The sequence below is a fragment of the Ylistrum balloti genome, unplaced genomic scaffold (genome assembly GCF_031769215.1).
Source record: "Ylistrum balloti isolate Yb309-2 unplaced genomic scaffold, AGI_CSIRO_Ybal_v1 Utg370388, whole genome shotgun sequence".
NCBI classification, from domain to species: domain Eukaryota; kingdom Metazoa; phylum Mollusca; class Bivalvia; order Pectinida; family Pectinidae; genus Ylistrum; species Ylistrum balloti.
In genome coordinates, this window is record NW_026782269.1 from 571,996 (window position 1) to 586,741 (window position 14,746).

Below are 14,746 nucleotides of genomic sequence, written 5' to 3' on the forward strand. Positions count from 1 at the left end.
TGAAGATATGATTAACATTTCCATAGTCAGGAGAACGACATTATATACCAAAACACCTTCGGGTCTTACGAGATTTTACAAGTTCTGTCGTTTTCAGTGCCCACGTAGTAACTGACACCTTGCCAAAACGAAGTTCTATTTGTTCAGATATTCTGTCAGATATATGCAACTACAGAGGAAGCCTATCTCCTGCCACTAGTTATAGAAAGACTGATATTCCACGGACTTCATGAAACTTGTTGCTACCGAGGGTCCTAACCACCTATAGAAAGTCTTATATTCCATCAACAGCTACCACATATTGCTGGTGAGATGACCTGTTCATAGCACTTTGGAGGCTAGTTACGAAAAGTCCGATATTCCGTATACTGCTGACACATGTTGCTTACTGAGGGAACCTATGCGTAAGCACTTTTGGTATTATCTATGGAAAGTCTAGTAGAAGACACAGCACTTTCATCTGATCTGTTGGATTCCAACTTGTGGTACTCTGACACCTTGGTGTCCGACTTATCAGCCTCCAAGCTGTCCTCGTGTACAGGTAAATCGTCTTCTGATTCACTTGCTACTAATCTGATGTGGTCTAGTATATCGACTTTGGGTTTGTTGTGGTCCAGCGTGTTAGTTTCCGAGTGGCGGTTATGCAGCGATTCTTTGTACGTTCGGAAATCTCGAAATATTGCCGAAGTCGTTTTGCGCCTTTCAATGAGTTGTGGGAGACGCACCTTTTCAATCATTTTGTCCATTTTTGCTCTGTCTTTCTTTGGCGACGAAAGCACGATTATCCTGTTTGACACTTCGCGTTCAATGAACTTCTTCATTCCAAAGATTGTTTTACAATCTCCTGGTAACATCGATGGTTGTCGTGACAATGGTGCTCGGATGTCGGATGATGGAGGGGCTTCACCTGTGGTCTTTTTCCGAACAAATCTCGGACGTTCCGAAACAGACCTTTCTGGAACCTTGTGAATTTGTTGTTTCCACATCACCAAAGCATGAAATTTAATCGCTAATATTGTAGATAGAGCCGAAGCTATTTTCTTCTCCTCTTCCTCTCCTTCCTCATCACCCGTACCATTTTCTTCAGGAATAGGTTTCATTTCGTTTTCCGGGTCATCTAGCTCCAGATTTCTATTTTCCACTGTTGAAATATCACTGATGTTACTGTCGGCTATAGAAGAGAATCTAGTCCGAGAGAAAGCTGTGTGCGTCGGTCTGTCGTCCGTACGTCTGACGTCAGATATGTCGGATTTGCTCCTCCTCACCGGATTCCTTTTCAATACCCTCACATAGCCAGGACAGTCGTCGATGTCGGGTAGTTGTGTAGAACACATCGAGGTTTGTCGAGAGAATGTATTGTTAACGACATTGTTTTTCTCAGTTGTCTGTCGTCTATTCAGGACGGGATCATATCTCTCGAAGCAGTGTTCCTTGTATACACAGCCACAGGCTATCATCTTCATGTACTCATCCCGCAGAGTCTCCAGCTCCCTTCTAGTGTGTACTCGCGCTACCTTCTCGTTAGAAATCAATTGTTTAAGCTCCTTCAGTAGTTTCCATCTTTCGTGTTTATTTTTCATCTTAGTCTGTAGCATGGCGTCATTGCTCATCCGTACGATGGAGCTATTTGCTGTTTCACCAAACAGGTGATCCGGCAGCAGCTTTCTGGGCATTGTTCTTATCTGAAATATATATACGGATAAAATGTACAACTCTAGAACGCATCGTGGCGAAATCGGAATCACATTACTCTAATTTAATGGACAAGCACATAAGATGAATAGCGATATTAAAATTCACAATGGAGATATATTTAAAAGGACACCGTAAAATACAGTGAAATCGACATAGGAGAAACATTATCTTTGTACAATATTTTAACTGTACTAGATCCTCTGTTCTATAGATACTATCCCACCTGTCCTATATTTTAAGGTTTTATTGGAGAACTTTGATGGTCCACTAATATTAGAGTCGTCTCTAGGGTTAAGTCACTTGCAAGTCTTCTGCACTGTTTTTTACTACATGCTGTAAACACTATTGGCAGGTTTTAGTCCCTAAGGTTTCCTGTATATCTGCATCTGTATTTTACTTCATTTAAATATCGGCATGATTTAGAGTGAAATGATCTATGCTTTGACAATTTGAATTTTCTTTTCCTCACTCGTCCCCTTTTTAGTCCCTACTATCATGGTCGGATTCTAGAAAGACGAAATAGCTGTATGATACAGTTTAATTCATTGTCCGATTACTAACATATTGTAAGTCTCTCATGTCCTACCATCAACGACGAGAACGGCGAAACAGATGCATTTTACTATTTAATTATGAAGGATAAAACATGCATGAGTTTTTAAATCACAACCATCAAAGATTTACAGAGTGACCTTTCGCTGACTACACGGTCACCTTCATCAGACATTGAACACTGTGGAGCGTACTAGCACTGACGTACGTAGTGATGGTAAGGAATCGGGTGTACTATAATCCCAAGTACACTAAGGTCAAACATAGTGCGACGAGATGGTATATGATTGACCAAAAATAGACAAGAGACAGTATGTTGACTACCAACCTGAAGAAAATGTTCCGAAACATGTATGATGCAATTTAACTCACTGTTTATGTCCCCTTTCATGACTGTCTTTTAAGATTTCATTCGAGGCTGAATTTATCAAAGAGGTTATTCAAAACAGGCCACATTTAACTTCATTTTGAGATATATTGATGACGTCTAGTGTTTAAACAACAAGAAATTCGCTGACCAGGTCCATGATATATATACACCAGAATTGGAAATCAAGGACACAGCAGACTCTTTTATATCAACCGCTTACCGCGATTTTTCCTACAACGAAAACAGGACAAACTTCCACCAAGCTGTGTGATAATCGTAATTATTGCAGTTTCCATAGATGGATTTCCATTTCTGGATAACAACTTTACAAAGTCACTAACATTCGGTGTTTACATATCGCAGTTAATTCGATATTCAACAGTTTGTTCCCAATGTCATGATTTTCGTGGAAGATATTGACAACTGACAATAAAAACCACCAAGAAAATACCGGCATGTCAATAGTCTCACAACATAGGGTTTTGAGTTTTGAGGAAGATTAAAGGAAAAATTTAGGTAATCATAATGGCAACATAGAAAGATATTCTGTCTATGTGCGATATAAAAAGTGGACATATCTGAAGCTCATTATTATACCAAATGGTTCCGTCATTGCTTATCATGTTGTCATTTCAGAACGTAATTATACATACTTGGATTTACCAAAAAAAAAAAAAAAAATACATTGCGGGTGTCTTCGATGAAGCAGAAGACCGCTTACTCTTTCAGAACTCTGATCTTATTCTCCTTGTACTTTTTCATGAATCTCGGTCTAAATCTTACTTGTTGCCATTTTTTGCTCTAGTTTCATCGACATTGAGTTTTACATGTTGGTATTTTCTTTGTTGAGTTTGTCTATTCTGTATTCTGTTTATATTATATATCATATATCCATAACAATATCCACGTGTTCAAGATGGCTAAGATCACAACGGATACTTATTTTATGAACAAAACCTAATTGTTGACACCGGTACAGTATTAGAAATAATGTGGTGTCAAACATTTAGTTGTGACCTTTCTTTCTTACGAAACATGAATTAAGTATCTATTTAAGTTTCTCAAAGTTTTTACATTTTTACTTGTAAATAATTAAGGTAATGTGTATATAGAGGGGCACCACAGCTTTACATATAATATTTTTGATTATGAGTAAGGTTACATAAAAACAATAAGAAAATACCGACATGTCAACATGTACCGAGACAAATGAAAAAAATACATGGAGAATAAGATCACGTGTTCGGGGAGAGTAAGCGTCACATGCTTCATTGATGACACCCGCTACGTAAGTTTTGGTCAATCCTAGTAAATAATGTCACGTTCCCAAATAAGAACAATGTATAAAACAATGGAACCAACAGGCAAACTAACGACAATCAAAGGTGTCCAACTTAATTTCGCAAAAAGAAATAGAATATTTCTCAATGCGATCAATACAACGATCGTAAATAATAATATGAAATGATTTTCATCCTCCAATTCTCTTCCGTTACCTAAAAACCACAACCTTTGGTATTGACCTGTTTCAACGCTTAAATGATGTTCTTGTGTATTTCTAATTATGGTGGTCAAAATAGAACTGCAGATATAATTTATCAACACACACACAAGTGAATGGCGCCTTCAAATACAAATAAGACTGCATCAAACAGCATTTTCGTCCTTCTAGGATTCGTCGGCGATACTATGAACCAATATGAGGAAATCAATTTTGAAATATAGATTAGAGTTGAACTTACTCCATGTATAGTTTTCGAACTTTGTGGATGGATTTAAAAGTGCATCAACTGCATGTTTATATTTTGAACCGTATGATAAAACTATTTGTGGTATAATATCATACATACTTACAATAATTACTTCTATATAGACCACGATAGCCCTCACAAGTCCTAGACACCTGTATCAATAGCGGTTCTGTAGAAGTCCAACAAACTATTTGTCTTAAAATCCAGTTTTCATTAGTGTTTGCCAGGGCAACAGTTTGTCCTTATTTGATGTGGAATAAGATATTGTTTATACGTAAATTAATGGAATCCTACAAATATGTCGCCAGCTTCTGTGTAGGTCCGTGATCACAGGTATAAAGTTCCCCAAACAAAGAACTAACACACAATAATTCCTGGCCAAGGATAAGGTCGTTGTGATATCAGTCGAACCGCAAGTATGGTCTCATTTTTTCACCAGTGACGTGGAACTATCCTCAGCAAATGTCTTTTGAACACGAAATTTACCAAATTAACAGGTGCCCCTTCAGTCACTTCTTAATGACAGCTTTAAAGTCATATTTTGACATCACATTGCTGCACGTGTGTTATGGGTTCACTGTTCCACAATTGTGACACGGCCAAACAATGTTGCATCTAAATTGAAATCTCAAGAGTCGACAAGATTGCACTTGAAATTTGTTTTTTAAAAGTTCAACCCTTATGTGTTATAATCAATTAAGTGTATTGGGCGTACTGACGTTCTGTAAAACTACTCCCGTCGCTACCAGTCCCGATATTGACAACTTAAGTGAAATGTGACCTTCCACTATTTTTGTTTAGGTTAAGGCTATGTAGTCGTCAAAAAGAAATTAAATACTTTACAGAAACAAACCCTCATACCTCAAGGGAAAGTATCCCAAACTGTATACAATTATCCACTCACTATCAAATGTTTAAGAGGCCAGGTCAACAGATATACCGCCACTACAGCGTCATAATAGGGAAAGGTCGAGTGGAATTTTTTTTAAAAACTCGATCAGTCTCGCTGCCTTTATTGGTACCATGGATCATTAAGTGGAAGTGTAAATGTTACTTTTACACAATATATTATTTATTTGTGTGGTTTTCTGTCTCCTTTGTGCCATACAATACACAATGGAATCATATAATTACACACTATATGATCGAGGTCTAACGGTGATTACCCGCTAGCTATACATGAACACAAAGAAAAAATATTATTCTGCATGTAAATATCTAGTATTGGACAACCTACACCTTTTCTATTGGTCACGGGATCATTTAGATTAATGTTTTTTATTGTTATATTACAAATTTCATTTGAAACGTGTTGTCCACCTTTATGACACGTGATATGTAGTATGTGTTCTACTTGAATCTATAGTCAGGTACTTGTTACCATCATTATAATTTCCGTGTAAATTATCTACATCTGACAGATATATCTATTTGCCATTGTTTGATGTAAATTTTGAGGTATGCTTCAGTTGTCCCGTTGCTATTAACATCGTTACCATTGGGAAGTGACATTAACATAGGTATTTACCAAGATTTACATGGCGGGTGTCGTCGATGAAGCTGGGGACGTTTAGATCTACCCGTCTCATTCTCTTAGCATAGTTTAATGTGTCTCCGTATAAAATGTTTTTGTTAATATTTTGTCCTCGTTTCGTCCAACTGGAATTCGTTCACAGAGACTTGGCACGAAGTCCATCGGAGTTTGTAGGCATGTCGGTATTTTATTAACAATATATATATATTCTAACAATACACAACGGGATCAATTACACACTGCAGGATCCGGTCTGACGGTGATAATCCGTATATACTTATGTATCCTGCAACTGTTCTGCCATTGTCGGAATACACCTACAACATCTATGTTTGCTGTATTTGGCAGTAACGGAAACAGTTGTATTTAAGCACGTGCATGAATTCGACAGAATTACATTCTGACCTACTTCAATAATTCCTTTAAAAAATAAAAATAACTGTTTGAATAAGCTATTTTTTTTTATTCAACAAACAATTTTATTTACGAAAAAATCATTAAGTTGTTTTGTATATCTTTTGAAGTGTGGAACTTTATTTCCGTGCGGAGTAATTTTTTTGACATGAATCATCACGCATAATTCAGCGTAAACAAAGGTTGAATAAATGTAACAAACTGTTGAAGTTTCAATAGTATGAATTTTCAATCGGTACTTCAGGGTAAATGGAAAACGTGGTCAGTGTCTTCAAATAAGCTGCACTTTGGCTCACCATGATTGATTTTTCTGCCTTGTTTTGTTTGTTTGCCGGTTACGATTGTCTGTCTTGTCTCGTTTGTTTAGCATGTTTGGCTTGTCTGTCTTGTTTCGTTTGTTTGGCATGTTTGACTTGTCTGTCTTGTCTCGTTTGTTTGGCATGTTTAGTTTGTCTGTCTTGTCTCGTTTGTTTGGCATGTTTGGCTTGTGTGTCTTGTCTCGTTTGTTTGACATGTTTCGTTTGTCTGTCTTGTCTCGTTTGTTTGGCATGTTTCGTTTGTCTGTCTTGTCTCGTTTGTTTGGCATGTTTCGTTTGTCTGTCTTGTCTCGTTTGTTTGACATGTTTCGTTTTTCTGTCTTGTCTCGTTTGTTTGGCATGTTTCGTTTGTTTGGCATGTTTCGTTTGTCTGTCTTGTCTCGTTTGTTTGACATGTTTCATTTGTCTGTCTTGTCTCGTTTGTTTGACATGTTTCGTTTGTCTGTCTTGTCTCGTTTGTTTGACATGTTTCGTTTGTCTGTCTTGTCTCGTTTGTTTGGCATGTTTCGTTTGTCTGTCTTGTCTCGTTTGTTTGGCATGTTTGACTTGTCTGTCTTGTTTCGTTTGTTTAGCATGTTTGGCTTGTCTGCATTGTTTTGTCTGTTTGGCATGTTTCGTTTGTCTGTCTTGTCTCGTTTTTGACATGTTTCGTTTGTCTGTCTTGTCTCGTTTGTTTAGCATGTTTGGCTTGTCTGCCTTGTTTCGTTTGTTTGGCATGTTTGGCTTGTCTGCCTTGTCTCGTTTGTTTGGCATGTTTCGTTTGTCTGTCTTGTTTCGTTTGTTTGGCATGTTTGACTTGTCTGTCTTGCTTCGTTTGTTTGGCATGTTTGACTTGTCTGTCTTGTCTCGTTTGTTTGGCATGTTTGGCTTGTCTGTCTTGTCTCGTTTGTTTGACATGTTTGGCTTGTCTGTCTTGTCTCGTTTGTTTGGCATGTTTGGCTTGTCTGCCTTATCTCGTTTGTTTGGCATGTTTCGTTTGTCTGTCTTGTTTCGTTTGTTTGGCATGTTTGACTTGTCTGTCTTGCTTCGTTTGTTTGGCATGTTTGACTTGTCTGTCTTGCTTCGTTTGTTTGGCATGTTTGACTTGTCTGTCTTGTTTCGTTTGTTTGGCATGTTTGGCTTGTCTGTCTTGTCTCGTTTGTTTAGCATGTTTGACTTGTCTGTCTTGTCTCGTTTGTTTAGCATGTTTGACTTGTCTGTCTTGTCTCGTTTGTTTAGCATGTTTGACTTGTCTGTCTTGTCTCGTTTGTTTAGCATGTTTGACTTGTCTGTCTTGTCTCGTTTGTTTAGCATGTTTGACTTGTCTGTCTTGTCTCGTTTGTTTAGCATGTTTGACTTGTCTGTCTTGTCTCGTTTGTTTAGCATGTTTGACTTGTCTGTCTTATCTCGTTTGTTTGGCATGTTTGGCTTGTCTGTCTTGTCTCGTTTGTTTAGCATGTTTGACTTGTCTGTCTTGTCTCGTTTGTTTAGCATGTTTGGCTTGTCTGCATTGTCTCGTTTGTTTGGCATGTTTGACTTGTCTGTCTTGTCTCGTTTGTTTAGCATGTTTGACTTGTCTGTCTTGTCTCGTTTGTTTAGCATGTTTGACTTGTCTGTCTTGTCTCGTTTGTTTAGCATGTTTGGCTTGTCTGCATTGTCTCGTTTGTTTGGCATGTTTGGCTTGTCTGTCTTGTCTCGTTTGTTTGGCTTGTCTGTCTTGTCTCGTTTGTTTAGCATGTTTGGCTTGTTTGTCTTGTCTCGTTTGTTTGGCTTGTCTGTCTTGTCTCGTTTGTTTAGCATGTTTGGCTTGTCTGTCTTGTCTCGTTTGTTTAGCATGTTTGGCTTGTCTGTCTTGTCTCGTTTGTTTGGCATGTTTAGCTTGTCTGTCTTGTCTCGTTTGTTTAGCATGTTTGGCTTGTCTGTCTTGTCTCGTTTGTTTAGCATGTTTGGCTTGTCTGTCTTGTCTCGTTTGTTTAGCATGTTTGACTTGTCTGTCTTGTCTCGTTTGTTTAGCATGTTTGGCTTGTCTGGCTAATTTCTCTTACCTGGCTTATTTTTCTTATTAACCTTATCTGCCATAATTGGCTTATATGGCGTATCTTCTTTATTTCACTTGCATGTCTTGTATCGCTTATTTCCTATCGTTTGTTTCGCTTGTCTGGTTCATTTCGCTGATTTTGTTTATTTCGCTTATTCACCATTTCTTCCGTATTTGACTTTTCTTAGCATATCTGTCTTATCTCGCTAAGCAGACTCAATTCACATGTCTCGCTTGTTTGGCTTGTTTAGCTGGTCTGTCCATTTAGGATTATTTAACATATCTGACTTATGTGGCCTACTTCGTTCTTTTTAAACACATTTTCCACTGCATTTTAAGCCCATTTTGCTGTATATTCTTACTTTTTTTGTTTTGTTTACACTTTTTGTAAGAATTGTTACAAAACAATGACAAACTATGAAAAACCGTGACAACGTATGACAAAATGATGCTAAATTATAACAAACCTTGACAAACTGTGACAAAATGACAAACGACAACAAATCGTGACAACTTACCACAAATCATAATACTCTACCGCAACATGATAGCATAATCATGGCAAGTCGTGACAAATTGATAAAATGATAACAAAATCTTGACAAAACGTAACAAAATGTGACTTAATAATGACACATTACGACAAACTATGACAAAATAACGACAATATCATGACAAATCATTACAACGTTTGATCAACCTCTTTCAAGATGAAGTCGTGGAGCATAACTCGACAATCCAGATACACACTGTACCAGTATGCCGAATGTGATTGACGTCGTGAAAACTAACCAGGCCCCACTTGTATAAAACATCTCAACTTGAGATTTCCTCTAGTCGAGATTTTCCTCAGCTGCTATCTTCTCAAAAACGGCTTGTATAAAATTTTCTCAAGGAACAGGAGGAAGGCATCGGCTAGGATGTCCTGAAATTCCTTGAGGAATTTTCATACAAGATATTTTCAAGGAGATATTAGCTGAGGAAAATCTGGGCTTGAGGAAATCTCAAGTTGAGATGTTTTATACAAGTGGGGCCAGGACTGTAAAATTCCGCCGTGTGGTAGACTAGCAAACGCAAAGCATATACAATCCGATATCTACAGAAGGTTGAATTGCTCTGAAATAACACATTGTCTTGTCAAAGAGCCCTTTGTGGCTATCTATAGAAGGTGGGACCTCTGTAAAAAAAATCCCAATGTAAATTACTTTTTAAGGCGTTTCTTCAGTAAGTGGAACCTCTGTAAAATAGCGCCTTGTCTTGCAAGGCTTATGGCGGATTTCTACAGAAGGGGGTCTCTTTAAAATAATATCGTGTACAAAACTCATTTCGACAAGACACAGTGTATATCTAATCCATGGGAGATAACCACCGTTTCAAAGTTCCAGTTACCTCCCTTCAGCCTGTACAGAATGCGATATTTCTCTTAAGAAACACCCATACTGGGGGAGGCGTCTTGCCGAAGGACACAACGGATCTTACCGTCGGTCAATCCGTGACATGAACCACTATAAATAATGTTGCCTCTATGAATTACTACTTTTTTCTGGTGTGATGTGTTTTACTTTCTGCTTCCAGTCACAATATAAATAAGAAATACACTTATACATAAATCGCTAAAACTTACATATCATAGATTATAAATTATTTATAGATAAATAATTAATTTAATAAATTAATTATAAAGTATATTAAGCTTTTTAATATCTGCTGTCCCATATCACAGATAATTTGATTGATGCTGAGTCAATTAACTTGTCAGATAATCTACAGCTTTCACTATGCATGTGCCCTTTTGTTATTTTTTTGACATTGGTATTTCTGTCAATTCTCCAGTTGTATAGATCAGTAAACAATAATAGCAAACTAAGTCTGTGAAGGCGGAATAAGAAAGCGAGAGGCAGGAGCTTTTGTATAAAGGAAAAGGCAATACAATCATTTCACCAAATCCATCAAAAATATTAATATTCAATTGCGTGACATATTTACTGGGGAGGCGACTTATGTGATGACTGGTACGCCTCTATCCATGGTTCTTAAACGTGCTTGTGATATCACTTACTTAAATTTACAGATTTCTCCACGAAGCAGAAGACGTTTATCCTTCCGAAACACCTGTCTTGTTCTCTGTGAACAATTTCGAATGTCCCCGTGTAAATCTTCCCTTCATACTCTCACTTGATGCTGAATTGGAATTCAGTATTTGCATTTCCTAACAAGGTTTAAAATACGCTGCCAACAAAAATTTAAAAAAAAAAAAAAAAAAAAAAGAGAAGATGCAAAATAAAAATTAATTCCAAAAAGGCATTACTCTAAGTTCATGGTGGGTGAAAAATACGTAACCTTGTCTCTCGAAAACAATCGTTGCTATTAGATGTATCACAGGCCTTCAGCATGGGGCAACGTTCTAGTATTTGTCTACAAATTGTTATAAAACTTACTCATTTATTGATATCACAAATTCGAATTATTGAAATTGATAAATGGATAAGTTCAATTATTTGAATTAGTTATATCACTTAAATGAATCTAGGAAATCAACATTTAGTGACATTGATCAATTACATCAATAATTAATTAAGTATATCATTAATTCGAATTACTGACATCACATTTTGAAGATAAATATTAATACGAAGCCTCATACTACAGAGCATAATTTGTCAGCTAAGATATACACAAAGTCAAAACAGGAAAACCACAAATGTACACCTTGTTCCCAGAGTGAAATACGGCGGAAATAAGGCAGGCAAAAAAAAAGTCTTAAAATTCTGAAACAAGAGTGTCGGGAGACAGCAAACAAATGATAGGGAGAACGAGGAAAGGGGAAAGGTAATCTAAATGAACCAGTTGTCCCCACCTGTTAAAACCGACATGGGCATAGAAAGGTTATCCAAAGAACCAGTTGTCCCCACCTGTTAAAACCGATGTGGGCATAGAAAGGTTATCCAAAGAACCAGTTGTCCCCCACCTGTTAAAACCGATGTGGGCATAGAAAGGTAAACGAAATGAACCAGTTGTCTCCACCCGCTAAAACCGATGTGGACATAGAAAGGTAATCGAAATGAACCAGTTGTCCCCACCTGTTAAAACCGATGTGGGTATAGAAAGGTAAACGAAATGAACCAGTTGTCCCCCACCTGTTAAAACCGATGTGGGCATAGAAAGGTATTTCAAATGAACCAGTTGTCTTCACCTGTTAAAACCGATGTGGGCATAGAAAAGTAAACGAAATGAACAAGTTGTCCCCACCTGTTAAAACCGATGTGGACATAGAAAGGTAATCGAAATGAACCAGTTGTCCCCACCTGTTAAAACCGATGTGGGCATAGAAAGGTAATCCAAATAAACCAGTTGTCTTCACCTGTTAAAACCGATGTGGGCATAGAAAAGTAAACGAAATGAACAAGTTGTCCCCACCTGTTAAAACCGATGTGGGCATAGAAAGGTATTTCAAATGAACCAATTGTCTTCACCTGTTAAAACCGATGTGGGCATAGAAAAGTAAACGAAATGAACAAGTTGTCCCCACCTGTTAAAACCGATGTGGGCATAGAAAGGTAAACCAAATGAACCAGTTGTCCCCACCTGTTAAAACCGATGTGGGTATAGAAAGGTAACCCAAATGAACCATTTATCAACGACTTTTGAAAAAAAGTTTGTATGGCAAAGTGAGTTTGGATGAATTAGAGAATATGTGGTATCGAGATGTACAAGTACTGTCACGTGTAGGGTCGCACTTTGTCCGGGCACCACCAACATGAAAGTTGGCAAAGCAAAATCAAATCTATTTGCATGCTTCATAGTATTGAAACTATAGAACCGGTTCGTGGAATCCTTAACAATAAGAGTGTCACTTCTAAAGGGTGTGTGAAACAAGTACCACCCACGACTGAAACGATGCAGTCCCTCTTCAACCGACAGAAAAAAGCACGTCATATCCGGCATATCTTCGAAACACTTAGGCCGTCCGTATTTCAAGAATAGGGGATCAACTTTGATAAAGGATCAGAACAGACCGATGGTTTTCATGTATTAATTATGTCACGCTATATATAGAACTTTCATTTCGTACTCTGTTTCCTAATTGTTAAGTATTGTATTTCGTTGTATCTTTCTGTGGGAATATAGATTACTTACACCCCAAGTCATATAGGTGTGTTTTACTACCTATATTACATAATATATATATGTTACCTGTATTATTTTTTGTAAAACACGTATAAAAGTTTCAGAAACTTGACATTTTTTAGGATATTCAACAAGGGAGCGGTTATCATTAACATTTACAATATCCTGTACCACAAACCTAACTAATATAACGGACATAACGTCCACTGTTCCAGCCACGATGAAGTACCCCTGTCCATGTGTACAGAATCACTTTATCCCCAACTTTTTCAATACAACAGTAATGCTTAAGTTATGTTTCTGTTCTATACTTTTCCTTTCACCCTACGGTACGACTGAACTTTTCCCACAATGTTAGTCTAAGAGGTTTTTTTTCTTGTTTCAGGAAGAGTCAAGATCGGGAGTCCGTTTCTGTTAAATAGAAAAGTGGATGAAACCCTCAACGAAAAGTGGATAGAAAACGAAAACATTGTTCTCCATATAAATAGCTACCATATATATATGGCTTAAATCTAATAGTTAGCACACTGAAAAATAAGCGAAAGCCAACCACTCGTCTGTATCATTAATTACGAACGAAAAACACAATTATTTGTATGGAAAACATGCTATTTGAGACCACAGGGAAAGGCATTTAACAACGTGATGATAGTACACAAATGTAATTATATTTCCTGCTAGTAAACAGAACTAGGCTGATTTTCCACCCATGATGATGGGTCTTTCAAATCGTCCTGCGTCCGTGGTCCGTCGGCCGTCCGATATCCGTCATTAAACAATTGTTGTTATCACTATTTCTTGAGAAATACTGGATGGATTTTTTTCACATTTCACGTAAGGGTTCCCATTGCTCTCTAGTTGTTCCCGTTTGATTATAAGACCATGGATAAAAAAAACAACAACCCAACTGGCAGGCCATTTTGGACTTTGAAAATGAAAGTTTGTGATAGCTGTTTCTTGCGAAATGCTGAATGGATCTTTCTCAAATTTCACAGAAATTTGTCCCTAGTTGTGTTATTTCGATTTGGGAACTGATTGGGGAACCGAAATGGCTGACATGCGACCATTTTGGATTTTGAACATGAAATATTGTTATAGCTAAGTTTTTAAAAACAGATAATCAGTCTCAACTTCCATATGTAGAGCCTTTTGGTCTCTTGAACTACACTGTCTATTCAGAGACAGATAGAATTGGGCTGACAGACAGTCGCTTTGGATTTTGACATTGATTTTCTTACATTTCGATTTCTTGAGAAGTACTCCGGGTCATCCTCATATGTTATTTTTTGAAGGTGCCACTTGGTCCCATGCCTAATTGTGTAATTTTCATTTTCGAACTTGTCAGAAAAGCAAAATGGTTGACAGGCAACTATCTTGGATTCGGAAGTTCTAGAAACTACAAAGAGAATACCGGCACATTAGCTAAATCTTAAATCAAATACAATAACTTTTTTCAAGTAGATATAATCGTATGTAAACCCAATACAAACAATTTAGAACAAGTTCTGCATTTTTGTAAAATTTTGAATTCCAAGAAAAGTTGTAAATGGTACTGTCATAATACATATATATGGTATGTATTTTATAAATAAGGTGTGATTATAAATATAAGCATGACGTCCATTCCAAACAATTTAAATCACACGACAGCAGCTGATAAACATGTGTTTACCTCCGTGTTGTATAATACAGTTAAAATAGCTTATACCAGAGACGTCTCTGTCTGTATGTAATAGGTAATTTGACCTGGGGCTGAGCAAGCATTGGACATCCCGGAGAAGTAAACGAGTATTTGAAAAATATCACTTACGTAATTTTCTAAGTTATATACGAGCATATATCATATATATGTATATATATATATATATATACATATATATATATAATAAATAAATATATATATGTTGATCTGTGTATAAAAAGATATTGATTATCGTTGGTGGTAGGTTTGTTACTACGTTCTAAGTG

General features: G+C 37.1%; 3 protein-coding genes across 3 annotated transcripts; all 3 read right to left on the reverse strand.

The window, feature by feature from the left end:
- Positions 1-398: 398 nt before the first annotated feature.
- LOC132554265 (uncharacterized) lies at positions 399-1,673 on the reverse strand. The gene has a single exon (XM_060218572.1). It carries the CDS (start codon positions 1,671-1,673, stop codon positions 399-401), a length of 1,275 nt encoding a protein of 424 aa, XP_060074555.1.
- A 4,935-nt stretch (positions 1,674-6,608) lies between these two features.
- LOC132554266 (uncharacterized) lies at positions 6,609-7,028 on the reverse strand. The gene has a single exon (XM_060218573.1). The coding sequence runs from the start codon at positions 7,026-7,028 to the stop codon at positions 6,609-6,611; it is 420 nt and encodes a 139-aa protein (XP_060074556.1).
- Positions 7,029-7,031: 3 nt separating this feature from the next.
- Positions 7,032-8,628, reverse strand: LOC132554267 (uncharacterized). The gene is made up of 2 exons (XM_060218574.1): positions 7,277-8,628; positions 7,032-7,233 (listed from the first exon to the last, which is right to left on the reverse strand). Exons 1-2 carry the CDS (start codon positions 8,626-8,628, stop codon positions 7,032-7,034), a joined length of 1,554 nt encoding a protein of 517 aa, XP_060074557.1.
- Positions 8,629-14,746: the final 6,118 nt, after the last annotated feature.